Raw genomic sequence first — 22,749 nt, forward strand, 5'->3', positions numbered from 1 at the left:
CGTGCAACCCCCAGACACACACACCCCCCAAAGGATGACTGACAGAAGACTGGAAAGAATGGAAGAATAGCATTTCAAGAAGCAGCTATCTCTCAGTGGTAGAGCGCTTGCCTAGCAATCGCAAGGCCCTGGGTTCGGTCCCCAGCTCCGAAAAATAGAAAAAAAAAAAAAAAAGAAGCAGCTATCTCTAGAGTTGAAGGGATGGACCCAAGGTAGGCCAACACATGGCACTGTCTTGCCCTGTAGAGACTAACATTCACACTGTTTGACAGTAGAAAAGCAGCAAGGTAAAAGTGAGCAAGGCTAGGGACAAGGGAGCTGCTTGCCATGGCGCTGTGGGTGAGCTGCTGCCACCAAATAGCCTATACATTGCTAAAAGGGTGCTACCCACCGGGATGCTGGCAATTGCTGAATGGTGGGTTCTACATCTTCTATACACCACTGTGACCATAGATGCCAGGAAAAGGAAACAAGCCAAACTAGAAAGACAAGTTCCTGATGTTCTCTGGCTTTGTACTGTTTCTCCAGCACCCTCACCTGATCAAGCTTGACATTGTGAGACCTAGTAACCACTTACAATGCCAATATTACAAACCAGGCCCCTGAAGAAATAAAGTTTCATAGTTTCATAGATATGAGAGACAAAGTTATAAAAACAAGGTTTTGAGAAATACATCTGGCATCAGGTTGCCTAATGCTATGACAATGTTTTGGCGATCAAGATATTGAGTCAGAAGACCAGGCTATTCTGACCCAGGTAAAGTTAAAACAAAACAAAAACAACTGTTCTCTGAAAGACCCCCTACCCCTCCCTGTGGAGAATCCCGAGAACAACCACAAGATGTCATCCTGATTCTGCCCACCCACCCCCCAAGGGACGTGACAACTTAGCCCTTTCCCAGTGATTCTCCAAGGCCAGGTGTAGGGCTGGATGAGGAAAGTGACCAACTGAGCCAAGAACAGCCCCTTGAGCAGGCCAGCCAATACCTGACCAGATCCTTTGTCCTGTGTACCACCAATGAGAATGGGCCAGATAACCCTGTTCCTGAAGTCTGCCCTCTGTAACGAATAAAAGTTGTGTGCTTTTTGGGTTCGGGGTTGCCTCTCCCTGCGTGGATGAGCAACCCCATGTACATGGATTAAAAACCTTACACCCTCTTGCTATTGCAGCAGTCACTTTGTCAATCTGTGCTCTGTGGGTAGCGCTCCTGATGTAGGGCCACTTTGGGGTCTCACAACACCCCACAAAGGGCATAGGGTGTAGCAACTAGGAACTGTGAGGCCAGAAACTTATAAATGGTATAACTTGTTCTAGAGTGGGAGTTACTTGGATGGGTGAACTTTTAATATGGACTTTACAGATTGGGATGATCAAATGGTATGGGTAGTATAAATTAGAAGAGGAAGTTTTGGAGATTTTGAATACTGACCAGCATGGTTTAAATATATTTGGCCCAGGGAGTGGCACTATTTGGAGGTGTGTCCCTGTTGGAATAGGAGTGTCACTGTGGTTGTGAGCTTTAATACCACCATCCTAGCTGCCTGGAAGCCAGTCTTCCACTAGCAGCCTTCAGATGACATGTAAAACTCTCAGCTCCTCCTGCACCACGCCTGTCCAGACACTGCCATGCTCCCACCTTGATGTTGTCCTTTATGGGAGTTGCCTTGGACCTTTTGGTGCTGTGTCTGCAGCCATGTGTATGCTCAGGGACAGAAGAGGCTTGCCTATAGTGTCCTTCACTGTGGTAAAAAGAAGGTCTGGTTGGACCCCAATGAGACCAAAGACATTGCCAATGACAACTTCCGTCAGCAGATCAGGAAGCTGAGCAAAGATGGGGTGATTACCCGGAGTCTATGACTGGCCATTCCTGGGCTTGCTGCTGGAAAAACACCTTGGCCCGATGGAAGGGCAGGCATATGGACACAGGGAAGAGGAAGGGCACTGCCAACGCTCAGATGCCCAAGAAGGTCACCTGGATGAGAAGGATGAGGATTCTGCACCAGCTTCTCAGGAGATACCAGGAATCTAAGAAGACTGACTGACATGTGTATCACAGCCTGGACCTGAAGGTCAAAGGGAATGTATTCAAAAACAGGCAGATTCTCATGGAGCATATCCACAAACTGAAGGCAGACAAGAATCGCAAGAAGCTACTGGCAACCAGGCTGAGGCTCGCAGGTCTAAGACCAAGGAAACATGAAAGCGCCGGGAGGAACGCCTCTAGGCCATGAAGGAAAAGATCATCAAGACTCTGTCCAAGGAGGAAGAAACCAAGAAATAAAACTTCCCTCAAGTCTCTACACAGTGGCCTGGCTGTGGCCTGGCTGTGTAGCCTCACATAGATCAGTCATTAAAATAAAACAAGCCTTTGTCCTAAAAAAAAAAAAAAAAAAAAAAAAAAGACTTGCCTTGGTCATGATGTATGTTCACAGCAATAAAACTCTATCTAAGACACTGATGTTTTAGGGCAGATTCTATTACCCTAAAGCTTACTATATAACAATGTCTGCTTGTAAAGGACTCCCCAACTTTATGTGGCACCATTACATATATATTATGGATGTAAAACAACTTACATTTTGGAGCTGGGGATATGCCTCAATTGGTACAGTGCTTGCCTAGCATGCATGAAGCTCTGGGTTCTGTTCCCAGCACTGGACATTGGTGGTACATGCCTGTAAAAGGTATAGTCACTTAAAAGGTAGTCAGGAGGACCACAATTAACAAGGTCATTCTTTTTTTTTTTTCTCTTTTCTTTTTTTCGGAGCTGGGGCCCGAACCCAGGGCCTTGCGCTTGCTAGGCAAGCACTCTACCACTGAGCTAAATCCCCAACCCCAACAAGGTCATTCTTAGCTACATAGTGAGTTGAAGAAGCCAGGAAAAAAAAAACCCTTCCATTTTGGTACTGAAATATCTATTCTGCAGATTAATTCAGCTGACAGAAACCTACCTTGAATCTCTCATTGCTAAAACACTGACTTCCTTCTGTGGAAGAAAAATTCACAGACCAAATAACAGTATTTTGGGTCGTGTTACATGGCTCAGTGGATACTGATGCTTTATGCATAAACCTAGTAACCTGAGTTCCATCCCTAAAACTCATACACAGGAAGGAGGAAAAAAAAACAATTCATAAAAGTTGTCCTCTGACCAGATCTCCACAGGCATGCCCCTGCCCCCTGACAATAATATAACATAATTTAAAAAAAAAACAGAGTATAAAACATTCTCCTGCCACCTTTATCTCCACCTTCATCAGACCTGTGAATCCTGAACCATACAGGTAAGCTTCCCTCCGCCCTGCTTGATATCCCCTCTGGGCCAAACCAAGCTGCCCTGAGCAGCCTGCTATCCCAGGGGGACCTTCATTCTCCTGCCACCTCTCTTCCCACCTTCATCAGGCCTGTGACTCCTGAACCACATAGGTTAGCTTCCCTTTCCCCAACCATCTTCACTGCTTTCTGAGTCCTCTGGGCCAAGCCAAACTGCCCTGAGCAGTCTGCTATCCCAAGGGGACCTCCATTCTCCTGCCAGCTCTCCATCTACCTTCATTGGACATGCCACTCCTGAGTCATACAGACCTGCAGATCTGGAACCATATAAGCCAAGGATACCCATCAGAGACCTGCCACACCAGGACCACCCTCCTGCCAATACCTATTACAAGAACATCGGGACCAAAACCATCCAGATGGTTAAAGGCCCTTAAAAGAACACAAGCAACAAAAAAGCCAGGGCCATATGACACCTTCAAAGCACATCTACCTCACTACGAAAAGCCCTGGATATCCTAACACAACCAAAGTACAAGAAAAATGACTGTAAATCCAATCTTATAAAAATGATAGAAGCCTTTAAAGAGGAAATGGATAAATCCTTTGAAGAAACACAGGAAAATACAAACAGACAGAGGTCTTTAAGGAGGAAACAAATGAATCCCTTAAAGATATACAGGGAAATACAGTTAAACAGATTAAGGAAATAAAACTGTGCAAGACCTGAAAGTGGAAATAGAAGCAATAAAGAAAATAAAAACTGAGGGAGTCCTGGAGATGGAAAACCTAGGGAGGAGAACAGTAACAACAGAAGCAAGCATCACCAACAGAATACAGGAGGTGGAAGAAAGAATCTCAGGCATAGAAGATACCATAGAAGAAATTGATACATCAGTCAAAGAAAATGTTAAATCTAAAAACTTCCTGACACAAAACATCCAGAAGTCTGGAATAACATGACAAGACCTAACATAAGAATAATAGGAATAGAAGAAGGTGAAGATTCCCAGATCCAAGGCTAAGAAAATATTCTCAAAAAAATCATACAAGAAACTTTCTCAACCTAAAGAAAGAGAAACCTATAAATATACATGAAGTATATAGAACACCAATCAGATTGCAACAGAAAAGAAAATCCTCCCACCATATACTAATCAAATACAAAATCTACAGAACAAAGAATATTAAAAGTGGCAAGGGAAAAAGGCCAGGTAACATACAAATTACACATGAATTCTCAACAGAGACTCTAAAAGCTAGAAAGGTCTGGACAGACAGATATCTTATAACCTCTATAAAAAACCATAGGTGCCAACCTAGACTACTGTACCTAGCAAAACTCTCAATCACCATAGATGAGAACACAAGATATTTCAAGACGAATCCAAATTCAAACAATATCCACAAATCCAGCCTTACAAAAAATACTAGAAGGAAAACTCGAACACATGGAAAATTACTACATCCATGACAACACAGGAAATAAGTAATTCTATATCAGGAAGAACAAGGAAAGTGTACTTGTGCACGCACACACACGAACACCACCAACATCAAAATAACAGGTAATAAAAATCACTGGTTGCCTTAGTTAGGGTTTTACTGCTATGAACAGACACCATGACCAAGGCAATTCTTTTTTTTTTTTCTTTTTTTTTTTTGGAGCTGGGGACCGAACCCAGGGCCTTGCGCTTGCTAGGCAAGCGCTCTACCACTGAGCTAAATCCCCAACCCCGACCAAGGCAATTCTTATAAGGACAACATTGAATTGGGGCTGGCTTACAGGTTCAGAGGTTCAGTCCATTATCATCAAGGTGGGAGCATGGCAACATCCAGGCAGGCATGGTGCAGGAGAAGCTGAGAGTTCTACATCTTCATCTGAAGGATGATAGCAGAATTCTGACTTGCAGGTAAGTAGGGTGAGGGTCTTAAAGCCCACTTCCACAGTGACATACCTACTCCAACAGGGCCATACCTCCTAAAATGCCACTCCCTGGGCCAAACATATTCAAACCACCACACTGGTCATTATATCTCTCAGCACCAATAGACTCAATTCACCAATAAAAAGACACAAGCTAACAGAAGGGATACAAAAACAGGATCCATTATTCTGCACCATATAAGAAACACACCTCAACAATAAAGATAGACATTACCTCAGAGTAAAGGGCTAGAAAAAAGTTTTCTAAGCAAACCGACCCAAGAAGCAAGCTTCAGTTAGGGGAAGGACTAAAGGAGCTGAAGGGGATGGCAACTCCATAGGAAGTACAACAATATCAAGTAACTGGACCCTTCAAAGCTCTTAAGGACTAAGCTACCAACCAAAGTGCATACATGGGCTGGTATGTGGCCCCCACTACATATGTAGCGGAGGTCTGCCTTGTCTGGCCTCAGTGGGAAGGGATGTGCTAGATTCTGTGGAAGCTTGATGTTAGAGGGAGAAGGGGGCAGGGGGAAAAGTACCCTCTTAGAGGTAGAGAGAAGGGGGATAGGGTGGGAGGGCTCATGGAAGGGGGACTGGTGGTAATGGGGATAACATTTGAAATGTAAATAAAACAATTAATAGAGAAATGAAGAAAGATAACTTCAGACCAATTTCTCATATGAACATTGATGCAAAGATATTCAATAAAATACTTGCAAACCGATATAAGATTATATCAAAAACATCATCTATCATGATCAAGTAGGCTTCATGCCAGGGATGCAGGGATGGTTCAATATACAAAAATCAATTTACATAATCCACCATATAACCAAACTCAAAGAAAGAAATCACATGCTCCTCTCAGATACCAACAAAGCTTTTGACAAAATCTAACACTCCATTATGTTAATGGTATTAAGGAAGTCAGGGATACAGGGCACATACCTAAACATAATCAAAGCAATATACGGCAAGCCAATAGCCAACATCAACCTAAATGGAGAGAAACGTGAAGCAATCCCATTAAAATCAGGGACATGACAAGGCTGCCCACTCTCTTCTGATCTATTTAATATAGTACTTGAAGTTCTAGCCAGAGCAATTAGACAACAAAAGGAGATCAAGGGGGTATGAATTTGAAAGGAAGACATCAAGATTTTGATATTTGTAGATGATATGATAGTATACATAAGCGATCTCAAAAATTCTTCCAGAGAACTCCTACAGCTGATAAACATCTTCAGCAAAGTGGCTGGATACAAAATTAACTCAAAGAAATTAGTAGCCCCTCTTTATACAAATGATAAACAGGCTGAGAATGAAACTAGGGAAACAACCTTTATAATAGCCATGAATAATATAAAATAACTTGGTGTAATTCTAAGTAAGCAAGTGAAAGATATGTACAATAAGAACTTCAAGTCTCTGAAGAAAGCAATTTTAGAAGATATCAGAAAATGGAAAGATCTTCCATGCTCATGGATCGGTAGGATTAACATAGTGAAAATTGGCCATTTTACCAATCTACAGATTCAATGCAAATCGCATCAAAATTCCAACATAATTATTTACAGAGATAGAAAGAACAATTCTCAATTTATGGAAAAACAAAAATCCCAGTATAGCAAAAACAAATCTGAAAAATAAAAGAACTTCGGGAAGAATCACCATCCCTGACCTCAAGCTGTATTACAGAAGTATAGTGATAAAAATGGCAAGGTATTGGTATAGAAACAGACAGGCTTCTCAATGGAATAGAATTGAAGACTGAGAAATAAACCCACATACCTATGGACACTTGATTTTTTTATAAAGAATACAAAAGCATACGGCTGAAAAAAGAAAGGAAGAAAGCATCTTTAACAAATGGTGCTGGTCTAACTGGATATCTACATGTAGAAGAATGCACATAGATCCATATTCATCACCCCGCAAAAAGTGCAAGTCCAAGTGGATCAAGGACCTCAACATAAAACCAGATACACTAAATGTTATAGAAGAGAATATGGGAAATACTCTTGAATGTATTGCTACAGGAGACAATTTCTTGAAGAGAACACCAATGGCTCAGGTTCTAATATCAACAATTGATAAATGGGATCTCATGAAACTGCAAAGCTTCTGTAAGGCAAAGGATACTGTCAATAAAACAAAACATCAGCCTACAGATTGAGAAAGGATCTTACCAACTCCATAGGGGGCTAATATATAAAAGTTACAAAGAACTCAAGAAGTTAGACAGTGTGGTGGTCTAAATATGCTTGACCCATGGGGTGGCAGTATTAGGAGGTGTAGCCTTGTTGAAGGAAATGCGTCATTGTGGGAGCAGGCTTCAAGACTCTTGTTCCAGCTGCCTGGAAGCGGTTCTTCTCCTAGCAGTCTTCAGATAAAGACACAGAACTCTCAGCTCCTCTTGAATCATGCCTTCCCAGACACTGCCATGCTCCCATCTCAATGACAGTGGACTGAACCTGTAAACCAGCCCCAATTAAATGTTGTCCTTATAAGAGTTGCCTTGGTCATGGTGTCTCTTCACAGCAGTAAAAGCCTAATTAAGACAGACACCAACCACACAAATAACTCAATTACAAAATGGGGTACAGAGCTCAACAGAGAATTCTCAACAGAGGAGTCTCAAATGGCTGAGAAGCACTTAAAGAAATGCTGAAAGTCCTTAGTCATCAGGGAAATATAAATCAAAACAACTTTGAGGTTCCATTTTACGCCCATCAGAATGCCTAAGGTCAAGAATTTAAGAGATAGCACATGCTTGTGAGGATGTGGAACAAGGTGAAGACTCCTTCATTGGTGGCTGGAGTATAACTTGTACAACCACTTTGGAAATCAACTTGGCAGTTTCTCAGAAAAATGGGACTAGTTAGTTCTACTTCAAGACTTAATTATACCACTCTTGGGCATATATACCCAAAAGATGCTTTAACATCCCACAAAGACACGTACTCAACTATGTTCCTAGCAGCTTTATTTGTAATAGCCAGAAACTGGAAACAAGCTAGATGCCCCTCAACTGAAGAATGGATAAAGAAAATGTGGTCCATTTACAAATGGAATATTATTCATCTATCAAAAACAAAGCCATCTTGAATTCTGCAGGCAAATGGATGGAACTTGAGAATATAACCCTGAGTGAGGTAATTCAGAGTCAGAAGTCATCAATTGTATGTACTCACATATAAGTGGGTATTAGCCATCAAATACAGGTACCAATGCTACACTCCACAGACCCAAAGAAGCTAAACAAGAAGGAAGGCCCAAGAAAGAAAGCTTGAATCTCACTTAGAAGGGGGATAAAATAGTCCTAGGAGGCAGATGGATGGAATGAACTTGGAGGGAGCAGGGATGGGAAGGGACAGGAGAGATGAGAATGAATGGAAATCTGCAACTGACTGGGATGGGGAGGTTGGGGGCATCTCTAGGAAGAAACAGAGATCTGGGATAAGGGAGGTGCCCAAGAATTAGTCAGGGTGATCTTAACCATGACTTACAACACTGGGATATAGAAGAAGAGACCATCTCCTGTAGTCAGGCAGGAACCCCAGTGGAGTGATAAGGACACCAACCGACTCACAAAACTTTTGACCCAAAATGTATCATGTCTACAAGAAATGCAGGGATGGGGGATGGAGCAGAGGCTGAGGGAATGACCAAGCAATAACAGGTCCAACTTAAGGCCCATTCCATCGGCAAGCACCAATCCCTGGCACTGTTAATGATATTCGGTTATGTTTGGAGATAGGAGACTAACATAACTGTCCTCTGAGAGGCTCCACCCAACAGCTGACTCAGACAGATGCAGACACCCACAGACAAACAGTAGATGGAGCTTGGGGGAATCTTACAGAAGAATAGGAGGAAGGATTTCAGGCTCCAAGGGGGACAGGAACTTTACAGGAAGACAAACAGAGTCAACTAACCTGGACATTTGAGGCTCTCAGACTCTGAAATACAAACCAAAGAACATACTCAGGTTGTACCTGGGCTTCCCAACACATTTATAGCAGAAGTGCAGCTTGGTCTTCATGTGGATCCTGAACTACTGAAGCTGGAGCTATCCCAAAAGCTGTTGTCTGTCTGTGGGATATGTTCTTCTATCTGAGCTGCTTTGTTTGGCCTCAGTGGGAGAGGAAGCGCATAGCCTTGCAGAGACTTGAAGTGCCAGGATTGTGGGGAACTTGGGGGGACATCCATCTGCTCAAAGGAGAAGGGAGATGGGAGAAGGATTGTGGGAGGGGTGACTGGGAGGGGGTAGTGAGTAGGATATAAAGTGAATAAAAAGTTAAAAAAGAACAGAGTATCTTAAAGAAAAAAAAACAAACAAAAACAAAACACCAAGCATACAACTAAGAGTAATTGAGAATGATCATTAGCACACAGGTTGTCAGGAGTACCAGGCCAGCCTGGGCTACATAGTGAGTTCCAGGTCAGCCTGGGGTACCGAGTAAGACATCTGAAAAGAAACTAAACAATAAAAATAAATGCATGTTGGTTGTTTTGAATACTTAGAGGTCTCTTATATCCAGGATACCCCACTGGCCAGGGGTCTCAGAGCAGCTGCATGTCCCCCAGCCACTCTAGGATCTGCTCTCCTGCTGGCACCAGCGCAGTAGAGGGTGGCACTCTGAAGCTGATGGCATAGACATCGAGGCTCTGAGAGGAGGAAAGATGTGTGAGCATCAGGAATATACCCTGTCAGTCTTCAGAGACCCCACTGATTCTCAGGGACCCTGTTGTTGTGCCTCGGCTGTGAGCTAGCCTGTACTGTTTTGTAGAGGGAGGGAGGGTATCCACAGTGGGGATGTGTCACTCTTGGCTGAGGGTCACAATTCCTGTTCTCTCTGTGTGCTGTGGTGCCAACTGTCACAGGTCAGAGGGGACAGAGGGATATTGCCAGTCTCAGAGGCTGTGGACCCTTAGTCTAAAAGTCTGAACTCTAAATTGTTCTCTGATCTCCACATGGCTGCTGTGGCAGGTACACACTGCCTTACACATGACAAACAAATAAGTTTATAAAATTAAGGAGAGGGGGTTGGGGATTTAGCTCAATGGTAGAGCGCTTGCCTAGCAAGGCCCTGGGTTCGGTCCCCAGCTCCGGAAAAAAAAAAGAAAAAGAAAAAGAAAGAAAGAAAAAAAATTAAGGAGAGAGCCAGGCATGATATCCTGGGTTTGATCCCTAGGACCTAAAATCTAATATCGCTAGGGTTGGATGCAGAATTAGAGATCTGAGTCAATACTGCTGTAGTCTCATGAAAGAGAAAGAAAGTAACAGGAAGGATGAGCTTGCCCTGTAGCAGTACTGCCTGTACTCATGGGCTGTGACAGAAGCCCAGCTGAAAACATCACTTCTAAGGACCATTTAAGATTGTTTTGGAAGGAGGGTTGGGGATTTAGCTCAGCGGTAGAGCGCTTGCCTAGCAAGCGCAAGGCCCTGGTTCAACCCCAGCTCCGAAAAAAAAAAAGATTGTTTTGGAAAAGGGTCACTGGAGAAACAAAAGTAGGCCTTTACTGAGCTGTACTAGCTACTTTTCTTGTCTGTAATCTCAGCATTCCAGAAGTAGTAGATGGACTGGCAGAAGGACCAGTCCAAAATCATCAGCTACATAGCAAATTCAAGGCCAGCCTGAGTTTCCAAGTCTGTCTCAAAAATTTAATTAAAAAATAAAGTAGTGTTTTCCTCAGGCTGGGCTTCACTTATTTTTGTTTTTGTGAAGTCAGAGCCCACGGTGTTACAGACTAAGATACAATCTGGTATTTGGCTGAGGTCAGCCTGGGACTGGGCAAGTCTATAAATGAGATGTTACAACTACATACCAGGGACAGGTGGGCTAAAGTTCAGTTCCATGACTCATCAAAACAGGATTGTGAATAGTCTCTTCAACCTATTTATTGTTTGTTCTATCTGTAAGCATGCTCTCTTGTAAAGATTTAATGCTGTGACATTAAACCATGACCTGCAGTGTCAGACTAATAGAATGCAACATCCATAAAGGCTTTGACTCACATTCAGCAGGACAGACTGGTACCTTTTGCTAAATATAAGGTAATTTTGTCTAACTTTTCTGGAGTTAAGTGGAGATTCTAAGGGCTAATTAAAGGTTGGACCCAGTGTTAGGATTCAAGGTACAGTTTCATTCTCTTGTACTTGGATATCTTGGTGGCACACTGCTTTAATAATCTTTTGACAATATTCAGAGGAAATCATTTATTTAGCCCTCATAAATAGCAAAACACAATTCAAGTATACAAGAGCAGTATGGAGTTTATATCTATAATCTCAGGCCTTGGGATGCAGATGCAGATGCAGATGCAGAAGTAAAACAAATGCAAGGCCAACTTGGGTCACACAATTAAATTTCAGTTCAATCTGGACCACGGAGTGAGAACCCTCTCAAATCCCAACCCTCAACAAAGCAACTATAAAACTCAGGTTATAATTTTGATTTTCTGGGTTTAGCCACCAGCAAGTCCCAGATGCCAGAAAAGCAAGAGGCTCCCAGGACCCAATAGGGATGAGATCAGCTGAAACTCTCAACAAAGGAGAGGGAGAAACTGTAGATTCCATATCCAGAGATTAGGCAGGGCCCCTGGTTGAGGGATGGGGCCACCCACCCTTGTCAAAATTTTTAACCCAGAATGGCTCCTGTCTAAAGGGAATATGGGAACAAAGAGTGGAGCAGAGACTGAAGGAAAGGCCACCCAGAGACTGCCACACCTAGGGATCCATACCATCTGCAGCCACCAAATTCAGTCACTATTCCTGATGCCAAGAAGTGCATGCTGACAGGAGCCTGATATAGCTGTCTCCTGAGAGGCTCTGCCAGAGTCTTACTGATACAGATGAGGATGCTTTGCAGCCAACCATCAGACTGAGCACAGGGACCCCAATGGAGGAGTTAGAGAAAGGACTGAATGAATTGAGGGGATTTACAACTCCATAGGAAGAACAACAATATCAACCAACCAGACCACTCCCCAAGAGCTCCCAGGGACTAAACCACCAACCAAAGTGTATACATGGAGGGACCTGTGGCTCCAGCTACATATGTAGTAGAGAATGGCACTGTCTGGCATCAATAGGAGGAGAAGCCCTTGGTCCTGTGGAGGCTGGATTCTCCAGGGTAGGGGAATGCCAGGGTGGTGAGACCCATTCACCACTAGGTGGGTGGAAGGGGGAGCACCCTTATAGAAGTGTGTGTGGGGGAATGGGATAGGGGATTTCCAGAGGGGAAATCAGGAAAGGGGATGACATTTGAAATGTAAATAAATAAAATAGCCAATAAAAACATAAAAATAAATATATTCATAATATTCTTCAGAAAAAATAATTTTTATCTTCTTCTGAAATAGTGCTTCTCTCTAAGCTTTATTTAGTTTGGAATTTAGTTTCTCTTTTGATTCATTCCATCTTCTTTAAAACTGTAGGAAATAAAAGAGTTTAAGTTTGGCGGTTTTAGTTGGGAGTGCCAGAATCAAGGTTTCAGGTTTGTTCTTTGTAGAGCTCAGGAAATCCATAACTGCCTTGGGCAGTTCAGACCTGACAGGAGCTCTTTGTCCTCAGCCTTGCTTTGAACCTAGCACAAAAGTGACTCATTTAACGTCACTGGCTTCCCAACTTTACCCTAAGTTTCAAAGTCATTCTTTCCTTCCCTCCATCTGGCAGCCTAAGGCATTATTCCTACTGTCCCACTGTGCTGTCTGCATTTCGGTATACCACCAGTGTGCTCATGGAGGCTAGAAAAGGATGTTGTATTCCCTGGAGCTAAAGTAACTGACAGTTGGGAGGCCCTAACCAGGGTCCCGGGGACTAAACTTCAGTGCTATGAAGGAGCAGCCAAAAGCTCTTAACCACAGTGGTTTCTTCAGAACTATTCCCACAGGCTTTCCTCTGAAAGATACCATTTCAATAGGTACTTTAGAAAAACAAGTTTCTCAATCAGCTTGGGAGCAGGAGTCACCCAAAGGTGCTGGCTCTTTCGGTACTTTCTAGCTGTAGTGATCCCTTGGGAGAGAGGTTATTTTCTGTTACCAATCAGTTGGCTTTTTCTGGGTATCATTCCAGCTTAATGAAAGGCTGGGCAAATTTGTACTTTCTCACTCTGAGCTGACTTATTTCCCTTTTGGCCAAGAGCCATGAAATTCGGCCCCCACAACATTATTTTGTGAAATCTAGAAGTGTCTTACTGAAATCCAGTCAGTGGAAGGCCATGTAGACAGTTGGAGTGAAGTCAAGCTTTCTTGTTCCTGGCCTTGTGAGAGGAACTGTTAATTTATGTAACAATGACTGAACAGTGGCATTTATGAGTTAAGATAACACACTTGAACTCTGCAACAGACAAATGTAACATGTTTTGTAAGCTTTGTAGTGAGTGCACTTTGAAAAGGAGTCAAGTGCATCTAAACTAAACTCAAACCGGCTATCTTCTCTATTCTGTTCTGAGGAGTCCAGAGGCAGACACCTTATGGGAGTAGTAGGTATATCAGCCTAGTTTTCTAAGAGATTTCCTTATTCCCTATAGAGTACTTGGTGGTGCCATCACCCAGGAAGCTACTTGGTAAACTGGCTGGCCTATCACAAAATGTCTAGACTAAAGGAGTTGGATAGACAGTGAATACAAACTCAATGGTTGCTTTTCCTTTTCTCTCCTGAGACAGAGTTTCTCTGTCTAGCCCTGGGTGTTCTGGAACTCTCTATATAGACCAGGCTACCCTCCAGCTTGCAGAGATTCACCTGCCTCTGTCTCTCAAGTACTAGGATTAAAAGTGCATTCTACCGCCACTGGGCTAAGTTGCTTTTTTACTTTTCAGACAAATCACAAACAAATTGCAGTCAGGTGTATTGTTAGACCCAAGAAGCAATTAAAGCTGCAAAGTACAATATTAAAACTATGGGCACACATATTATCGTAGTTGTTTTACATATTCTCACTGTGAGCCCTGGCTGGCCTATAATCCGCTAGGTAGCCCAAGCTATCTTAGAACTCACAAAGATCTGACTGCCTTTCTCCCTAGTGCTGGGATTAAAGGCGTGTACTACATGCCTGGTTACAGTTTTGAAGATCTCAGCAATTTAATCCTTATGTGGCAAAAAGGAATCATTTCTAGTGTTATGAGTGGATGAAATTTGGCCACATCTGGCTGTGACTCAGTCATCCTGTGCTTTAGGGACATCATATAAAGGGACACTTTGAGATACTTGGCTCTAAGGAGCAATAACATGGAATATTAGTCTTGTGTTAGGTTAACAGTACCGGCCAATGATCTTCTCCTTATACCTTGCAAGATGTTTTCCTATAATTTTTCCTCCAGAGGACAAAGTGTCTGGCTTTCAATTATAAAGAGGTTTCTTGTCCTCAGCACCACTGACCAAAAATTCTCTGCTATAGGAGGACTGTCCTAAGCACTATAGGAGCTTCCCAGTGCCCTTTGCTTCTACCAGCCCCACACCCCCACACCTGAGAATGGAAAGTGCTTCCAGGTTGTGCCCTGGTCCTCAGATAGTGGAGGAGCTGCTGCAACTGCCCCTGTTCAGAGGATGTACTGAAAAGTATCCTTGGGCCTGTGAAGAGCAGAAGTGATTTGGGCAGTCAAGAGTTGGGTTAAACGTAATCTCTTTTCTTTTCCCTTTCTTTTTAAAAATCAAGGTAAGGTCTGCCTTTGTAGGTTTGTAGGCCTGGTTGGCCCGGAACTGTATTTAGATCAGGGTAGCCTCCTCCTTGCAGGGATTTACCTATTCTGGGATTAAATGGCTGTATTACCGCCATGCCTTATTTCTTGAGACAAGGTCTCCCTTTATAGCCCAGTCTAGCCTTAAATATACACATACTGGAAGACAAACTACAACTTGTTATTCTCCCGTCTCCATTTCCCGAGGACTGAGATTACAGCTACGCATACCATGCCCGACGACTGATAGGGGCTGAAGATAGGCAAAAACTCTACCAACTGGACTCCGTGCCCAGACCAAGATGTGCAATCCTCAAAAATAGTTAGCTGCAGTTATAGCGAAGCATCACTATTATTGGGAAGAAAAGTCAACATTTTTCAAGCGAAAAGTATTAGCAGGTTTTTCTGCTACTGTTATAGTTGTATATTTATTTTTCAAGTTTTGTTGCTGCTCAGAACAAATACAGAATGGACAGACACATTTATATGTTATAGTTGGGGGCAGCTAAATAAAAATCAGAAGGGAGGTGACAGGCTTTGATTCCGGTTTCTAGTTCATTTTTACAGTTTGGACAGATTCATAATAGAGGTGGGAAGGGCATCTTTCGACTTTCCCTACCAGTGCTGGTTTTATAAATTTGTGAATTTGCTGAGTGTGGTGGTACACACACACCTTCAGTCTGGGCGTTCAGAAGGCTGAGGCAGGAAGATCTCTGTAAGCTGGAGGCAGCCTGGTTGCCATAGTGAGTTTTAGGCTTTAACAACAATGAAACAAAATAACAAAGAACAAATCAAGAAGCTATTTAATTTCTTTGGGCCTTGATGATGTGACAGACCAACTCCTGTCAGCACCAGTGGGACAGAAACAAGTGGGAGCCTCTCTTAGGGTAAAACACAATGCTTTTACAAGGACAGAAAAAGTTCTGGGGAGTACGAACATGTCACAAACAATGGGGACAGTGACAAGTTTCCAGGCTTCTTTCCTTTTACAAAACATTTACTTACCTTCATTGCCACAGCCCTCCCCACCACTGCGGGGGTGCCAAAAGAGTACAAGGGATGTCCTAGAGCTTAAGTTACTCGCAGCTGTCAGCCACTTCATGGGCACGTGCTGGGAATTGAACCCTTCTTGGTCTTTAGAAACACAGCAGGCCCTCTTAACTACTTAGTCATCTCTCCTGCCTCCAGCCCTTCTTGATTTTTATCTTTTAGCAGTCTAGCATTACCTTTCATTGACAAGGATACTGAAACCTGAAAGGGAAGCAAATTTGTAGACAACTACGTAGCAATGTATGTGCTATTAGGAGCACATTTACTTTCACTTGAAGGTCCACAATCGCTGACAAGTATTCAAGCTATTTAATTTATATACAAGTGACCTAGGAAGACTGAACTTGTTTGATTGGTTACTCTCACAAATTTTCCTCCTAGTCCCTCCCCACTAAACCTTGGGGCATACAGAATCCTTACAATAGTTTTGAGTTCAAAGATGAAAAGGCTGAAGCAAATCAAACTAGTGTTTCTATTTAAGTAGTATGCCTTCCTATTTGTTTGTTTGTTTAAGACTGTGTTTCTATGTGTAGCCCTGGTTGTTCTGGAACTTGATCTGTAGAATAGGCTGGCCTAGAACTCAGAGATCTGCCTGTCTCTGTCTCTGTGTAATCCTTGGAGGCTGAAGCAGGGGGATCATTATGAGTTCAAGGCCATCTGAGTAGAGGTGCAAGATGTTGGGTAAAGGAAGACAGTGGTTGCTACTGTCTTAGTTTGGGTTTTATTGATGTGAAGAGACAACATGACCACTGCAATTCTTATAAAGGCAAACATTTAATTGGGGCTGGCTTACAGTTTTAGAGGTTTGTCCATTATCATCATAGCAGGAAGCATGGCAGTGTGCAGGCTGCCATGGTACTGGAGAAGGAGCCAAGAGTTCTACATCTTGATCCACAGGCAGCAAAAGGAGACTGTGTGTCACACTTGAGCACAGAAGACCTCAAAGCTCATCCTCACAGTGTCACACTTCCTCAAACAAGGCCTCAAACAGTGCCACTTCCAATGGCTAAGTATTTAAACACATGAGTCTATGGGGGCCGTATCTATTCAAACTACTACACTGACTTAGAATAAAAAGACTATGTGACCTTGGAGATAGTAATAACCCAGTTACCTAAGAAAGACATATTTAGTTCCTAGCAGGTATAAGTTGGGGGTGTAGGTGCAGCATTTAATGTTTTCTTCATCTCCTAGATATAGAACTGTAGTATCACAAAACATCTTGTTTACCTGTGTTTGGTAGCACTTAACGTTATCAATGGGAGCCTGCTACTGATCCTCATCCTCTCCCATGAAAGAAGAAATGTTCACAGTGGCATGGCTGGATCCAAAATACTTTGTGATACTGGGAAGGCAGGATAGCACAGCCATTCAGCTGGGATAGTTTCCATGGGACTATGACAAAAGCAGAAGTGTGAGCAGGTGCTTCTCACCTGAGCTACTTCCTCATCTGTGCACCGAGACAGCCTCATCTCAACAAGATTGAGAAGGATTAAGGCCTGGAGTTGCTGGGGATGTAGTTCAGGTGGTAGAGTGCTTGTCTAGCAACTACAAAGCCCTGGATCCCATCCACAGCAATTCATAAAAATCAGTACTTGTATGATGGTGCAGGCCTGCACTGGGAAGTAGAAGGAGAATGATCAAATAGATGTTGAAGTTCATGTATTCTAGGCAACATATGGAGTTTGAGGCCACCCTGAGCTATTGGAGAACCTATCTTAAAACAAACAAAACAAAATAAAATTGAAACCAAACCAAAAGTGAAATTAAAGCCACCAGAACAAAGGGAACAACATAGTGGAGACCCTGGTCCTGGGGCTCTCAGTTGTGGCTCAACTCATTTTGTATAGTGGCTCTATGACAATGAGCCCATCCATGAGACTTAAGGGCACTGGAACTTGGCCATCACCTATGATGCTGATGATGGCTCTGCTGTTTACTGTGCTGAGATTTATTTGAACCCTTCCTGGAGAGAGGCCCTGTAATCTTTCCAAGCTTCCCGGGTCTGGTAAATTTCACTAGTGTCTTGTAAATCCTTAGCTTTCTGAGTCTGAGGAACCTATTACATTTCTTCAGAACTCAGAACTGAATGTTTCAATTCAGAGGAAATAAATTGAAACAGAACCACAGGTGGGCTACTCCTTAACAAAGAAACAAAGAGGCATGGGAAAAATTCATCTCCTAAGGAAGAATAATTAGATTCTGTCTTGATTCTTTTTTGTTGTTGTTTTTGTTTTTTGAGCCGGGGTTTCTTTGTGTAGGCCTGGCTATCCTGGAACTGGATAATCAACTGGCTGGCTTCTAACTCAGAGATCTGCCTGCTTCTGCCTCCTGAATACTGGGGTTAAAGGCCTGCACCACTCTACTTGGCTAATAATTAGATTCTAAATGGGGACTTCCTTTCCTTCTAAAGTGCCTTTCTTTTTCTTGTTTGCTCACTAGCAACCATTCATTTATAGGATATTAAATTTTGGATAGCTAGAAAAAATTAATGTTCTAAGCCTAGGATTTTCTTTTGAGATAAGACCTCACTGTATATCCCCAACACATAGAAATCCCTATGCAGACCAGGCTGGCCCTGAACTTACAGAGCTCTGCCTATCTACATGTCTCAGCCTGATAGTCTCCTTTACCCACAACTTGGCAAGACTCTCTCTAGGTAGAACCTTACTGCCTAATAAAATACAAAAAGACAAGGTTTGTGACTATGTTTATACAAGGAAACACAACTGAAATCCTTTCAACATCATACAGAACTACAAAGTGTTAGAGAAGGCTCATTAAATCATCTTATACAACCATCTTTGGTATGTGACAGCCAGAATGTCTTAACTGAAGTCAATAGTGTTTTCAAAAGAGAGAAAAAACTTTCAATAAGACAATGTCCAAAAGAAATGTCTGATTCTAGTTGACATGAATGTTGTCTGTTCCCCATGGAAATTAAAAAGAATATGACCTTACATCAGTGTGATGAGTATTCCAGGTTGTCAACTTGACTATATCTAGAATGAACACAGTCCAGAACCTGTGATCCAGACCTTGAGGCTGGAAGACACAGGCTTCTGAACCAGATCTTGACATGGGGCAACACATGCTTTTGATCCAGAATTTGAGGCATAGTGACCATGAAAAGTTAGGCCCAGACAAGGTAGTACATAGCTTTTATTCTAGGCAACTGAGGCAAGCAGATCTCTAAGTTCAAGGCCAGCCTTAGAGAAAGCAAGTTCTAAAACCAGGCGGGGTGGCCACACCTTCGGCTGGAGGACTACGTAAGGAAAAAGGAGGAAGGCTTTGCCTGCTTTCGCTTGCTTGCCAGCACAGCTGTTGGAACCTACGTCTTCAGGATTCCAGCTTACACAGAAGAGCAGCTGAAGCCCCTAGCCTCGTGGGACTGAGCAATTAGGAAATTCTTGAACTTCCCACTTACAGTTGCCCATTGTTGAGTTAGTTGTACTGCAGACTATAAGTCATTCCAATAAATCCTCTTTATAAAGACATTCCATAAGCTCTGTGACTCTAGAGAACCCTGACTAATACAATCTTCTACAATGGTCATGAACAAAAAGGATGCAAATGGTAAAGATGGTGAGCCAAGAGAACCATTGTCTACTGTTGATGAGAAATCAAAATTCCTACAGCCATTTTGGAAAACAGCACGAAAGACCTAAATCTACTAAAGAGATTACCAAATGACCCAATAATTTAATTTTCTGGGTATACGTTAAAAGGAAACGAAATTACTATGCCACAGAGATATTCACACTACTATCTCTGTTTTGTTTTTGGGACAGGGTTCTCTTTAAGTTGTCCTGGAACTCACTCTGTAGATCAGGCTGACCGTGAACCCAAAGAGATCTACCTGCCTTTGCCTCTTGAATGCTAGGATTAAAGGCATGTGCCTCCCCAGTTTGGGATCAAAGGAATTTGCCACACCCACCAGGCTAATACTTTTTATTTTTGAAACGGGGTCTCCTACATTGGCCTTGAACTTGTTAGTGCTTTGAGAACATCTTTAATTCCTGGTCTTCCTGGCTCTAATTCCAAAGTGTTTCAATTACAGCAGTCCACTGGACAAATACGGCATCATCCACAATAGCCAAGACACAGAAATAACCTTCGTTATCAATGGAGAGAAATCAAATGGCTAGAGAAGATGTAGCTGAGATGCAGAGGCTATCAAGGTCCTGTGGTTGGTCCCAGCATAGCCACAAAAATGTGTCTGTCTCATGCACAGTCTTCTAGCATTCAGGAGTGAGGCAGGAGGAATTTAGCTTAAAATCAGTCTGAGTTACTGTGAGACTTTGGACATGTGGACTGTATATCATACACACAATGAAATGTCACCTGCAACAACATGGATGGACCATGAGGACATTATATAGTCAAATAAGACAGGCACACAAAGCCAGTATCTCTTCTCACTTTAAGTGGAATCTTAACAAGTTTGATTCATTGAAGCAACAGTAAATAATTTTTATCAGAGGCTGAGGGCAAAGAAAAGGGAAATGTTACTCAAAAGATAAAAAATGTTTCAGTTAGGCAGCAATGTGTTATGCATTAATAATAGTTAATATTAGTTAATATTAATATTAGTTAATATCTCTGACACAGAATAACAGCTCCTATAGATAAGAGTGGATTTTAGTTCCATATAGGTTGCACACCTATAATCCCAGCCACTTGGGAGATTGAGGCAGGGGATCACAAGTTAATCAGTCTAATGTATGTAGCAAGTCCCAGGTAAGCCTGTCAGTTAAGGAAAACCCAACTCAACAAGAAATAGCCGGGGATATAATGGCAGAAAGTTTGCCTGCTATAGGCAAGGATTTGGTTGGGTTCAATACTTGGTCCTGCCAAAAGGCAGGGGTGCAGCAGGGGGTGGTGGTATATTAGCTGTCACCACAAAGAATAAAGTATGAGGGGTGATCAAAATTAATGAGTCTGATTTGTTCATTCGGGAGTGTATTCTTGTACGGTAGCCCATAAATATATGCAATTTAACACTGTATCCCATTAATACATGATTTACCAATCTGAAAAATGGATGAGGTGTAGTGCAGGAGCTTGTGATCCCAAATACTTTGAGTTCAAGAGCCAAAAAAGGCCAGCCCTGACAACACAGTGAGACCAAGAATCAACAGCACTGCAATTGTACAAGTGGAGAACAAAGAGAATTGTCTAACCTTAGGTTCAGCATGAGCATCTGCGAGAGATGAAGCTGCAAAACGATGTTTAGGTAGGGTCACAAAAATAGACGCTTTTAACAGTGAATTTCTTCGTGAGTTGTGCGTGAGAATCGCTAGGTTACTAAACAAAAAGCAAAAATAAACACACGCAGAGAACCTTTCGAAGCCCAGACATCACGAAAGACCAATTGCTCCTGAATCTATGGAAGTGGATGGAACCCGTAGATATTTTTAAAGGCTTGCAGTTGATTTCAAACAGAAGCCAAGCTTAGAAAACAGACAAATCGTGGATTTTTGGAGAAAGAGGCGGTAGGGAAAGATGAAAACCCAGGCAGGATAGGGCGGCTACTGCAAGGGCAGGGACAAAAGCCAAGAGTACCAGCAAAGGATTTAAGGACATGTGTTTCAATGATGGGTTTTGGGTGACAGCACAAGCGCGGCACACAGAAGGCGGCGTTCAAATGACGTTATTGTGCTGTTGCTCCTGTCCCAATTGACAAAAAAAAAAATATTGTAACGTTTTCTCCAAAGCGTCGCGCCAGAGTCGCCTACGGGCAGAGCGCACGTTGGACAGTAACAGCGCGCCGTCACTGCAGGCCGCGTTTTGGGGCCCCAAGAGGGGAGACAGGCGGCTTCTCTGCCAACCCTCTTCTGTTCACCTTCCCACTGCGCGGTTGCCCAGGCGGGGTAAAGGGGCACTTGGGGACTACTGACGTTACTGTGACGAGGCTGCTGGACTGGCGGCCCGGCTTCCGGTGCCGTGCGCACCCCCTTCCGCTTTCCCGCCCACGCGCCGCTCTGCCCCGCCCCGCTCCCACGCACCCTCTCAATCCCCCCTCAACCCCTCCCCCCGCGCCTCAGAACTGCACAGCGCGGGGAACCGTTGCGGGTTGCCTTAGGAAAGGGCCTCCCGCGGGTTCTCCTTCCGTTCTGTCTGGCGACTTCCGCTCTCGGCCCAGCAACATGGACGCTGTAACCTGCCGGCCCAGCGGCCGTTGAGAAGTCGCGGAAGCTTCCCTCATTGAGTGACTGCCCACCCGCCTGCCTCTCTGCCCTCCCGCCCCGCGCTCGCCTCCCTGTGGCCAGCCGGCCGGGCCCTACATGGGGGCGGGCCTCCGCAGCCTGAACTCCGCTTCCTGTTCAGAGGCGGCCTGGCACTAGGCGGCGGCCACTCTGCCTGCGCCCGCTTCTGTGCGGTCACCGAGCCCGGGAGGAGGCTCCAGGGCCGCATCTCAGGCGGCTGCCCCGAGCCGGGCTGTGCGCCGCCATGGCCCCAGTGCAGCTGGAGAACCACCAGCTGATCCCTCCTGGCGGCGGAGGTGGCAGCGGTGGCGGTGGAGGCAGCAGCAGCGGCTCTGCGTCTGTCCCGGCTCCCCCGCCTCCTGGAGCCGCTGTGGCGGCGGCAGCTGCGGCTGCTGCTAGCCCTGGATACCGGCTTAGCACGCTCATCGAATTTCTGCTGCACCGGGCCTACTCCGAGCTTATGGTGTTGACGGACTTGTAAGTACTGCGAACCCATGCCTGCTTCCCGGCGCCTCACTTGCCCTTCCCGCCTTCAATAGAGCCTTATACCTGCCTTTTACTGAGCTAGGCTGCTGAGCGTAGAATTTTGAAATTCATGGGGT

At 43.8% G+C, this 22,749-nt stretch overlaps 1 protein-coding gene and 1 pseudogene across 2 annotated transcripts in view; both read left to right on the top strand.

Moving 5' to 3' along the window:
- Positions 1-201: 201 nt before the first annotated feature.
- Positions 202-2,282, top strand: LOC134484119 (large ribosomal subunit protein eL19-like; annotated as a pseudogene).
- Positions 2,283-21,978: 19,696 nt separating this feature from the next.
- Med14 (mediator complex subunit 14) overlaps positions 21,979-22,749 on the top strand; it is a 91,115-nt gene continuing 90,344 nt past the window's right edge. The window contains exon 1 of one of the 2 annotated variants that reach the window (XM_087600013.1): positions 21,979-22,624. In XM_087600013.1, the coding sequence (XP_087456139.1) occupies positions 22,392-22,624 (233 nt within the window). In that variant the 5' untranslated portion in view covers positions 21,979-22,391. 2 annotated transcript variants of the gene reach the window in all.

This window comes from Rattus norvegicus, chromosome X (assembly GCF_021556685.1).
Source record: "Rattus norvegicus strain SHRSP/BbbUtx chromosome X, alternate assembly SHRSP_T2T, whole genome shotgun sequence".
NCBI classification, from domain to species: domain Eukaryota; kingdom Metazoa; phylum Chordata; class Mammalia; order Rodentia; family Muridae; genus Rattus; species Rattus norvegicus.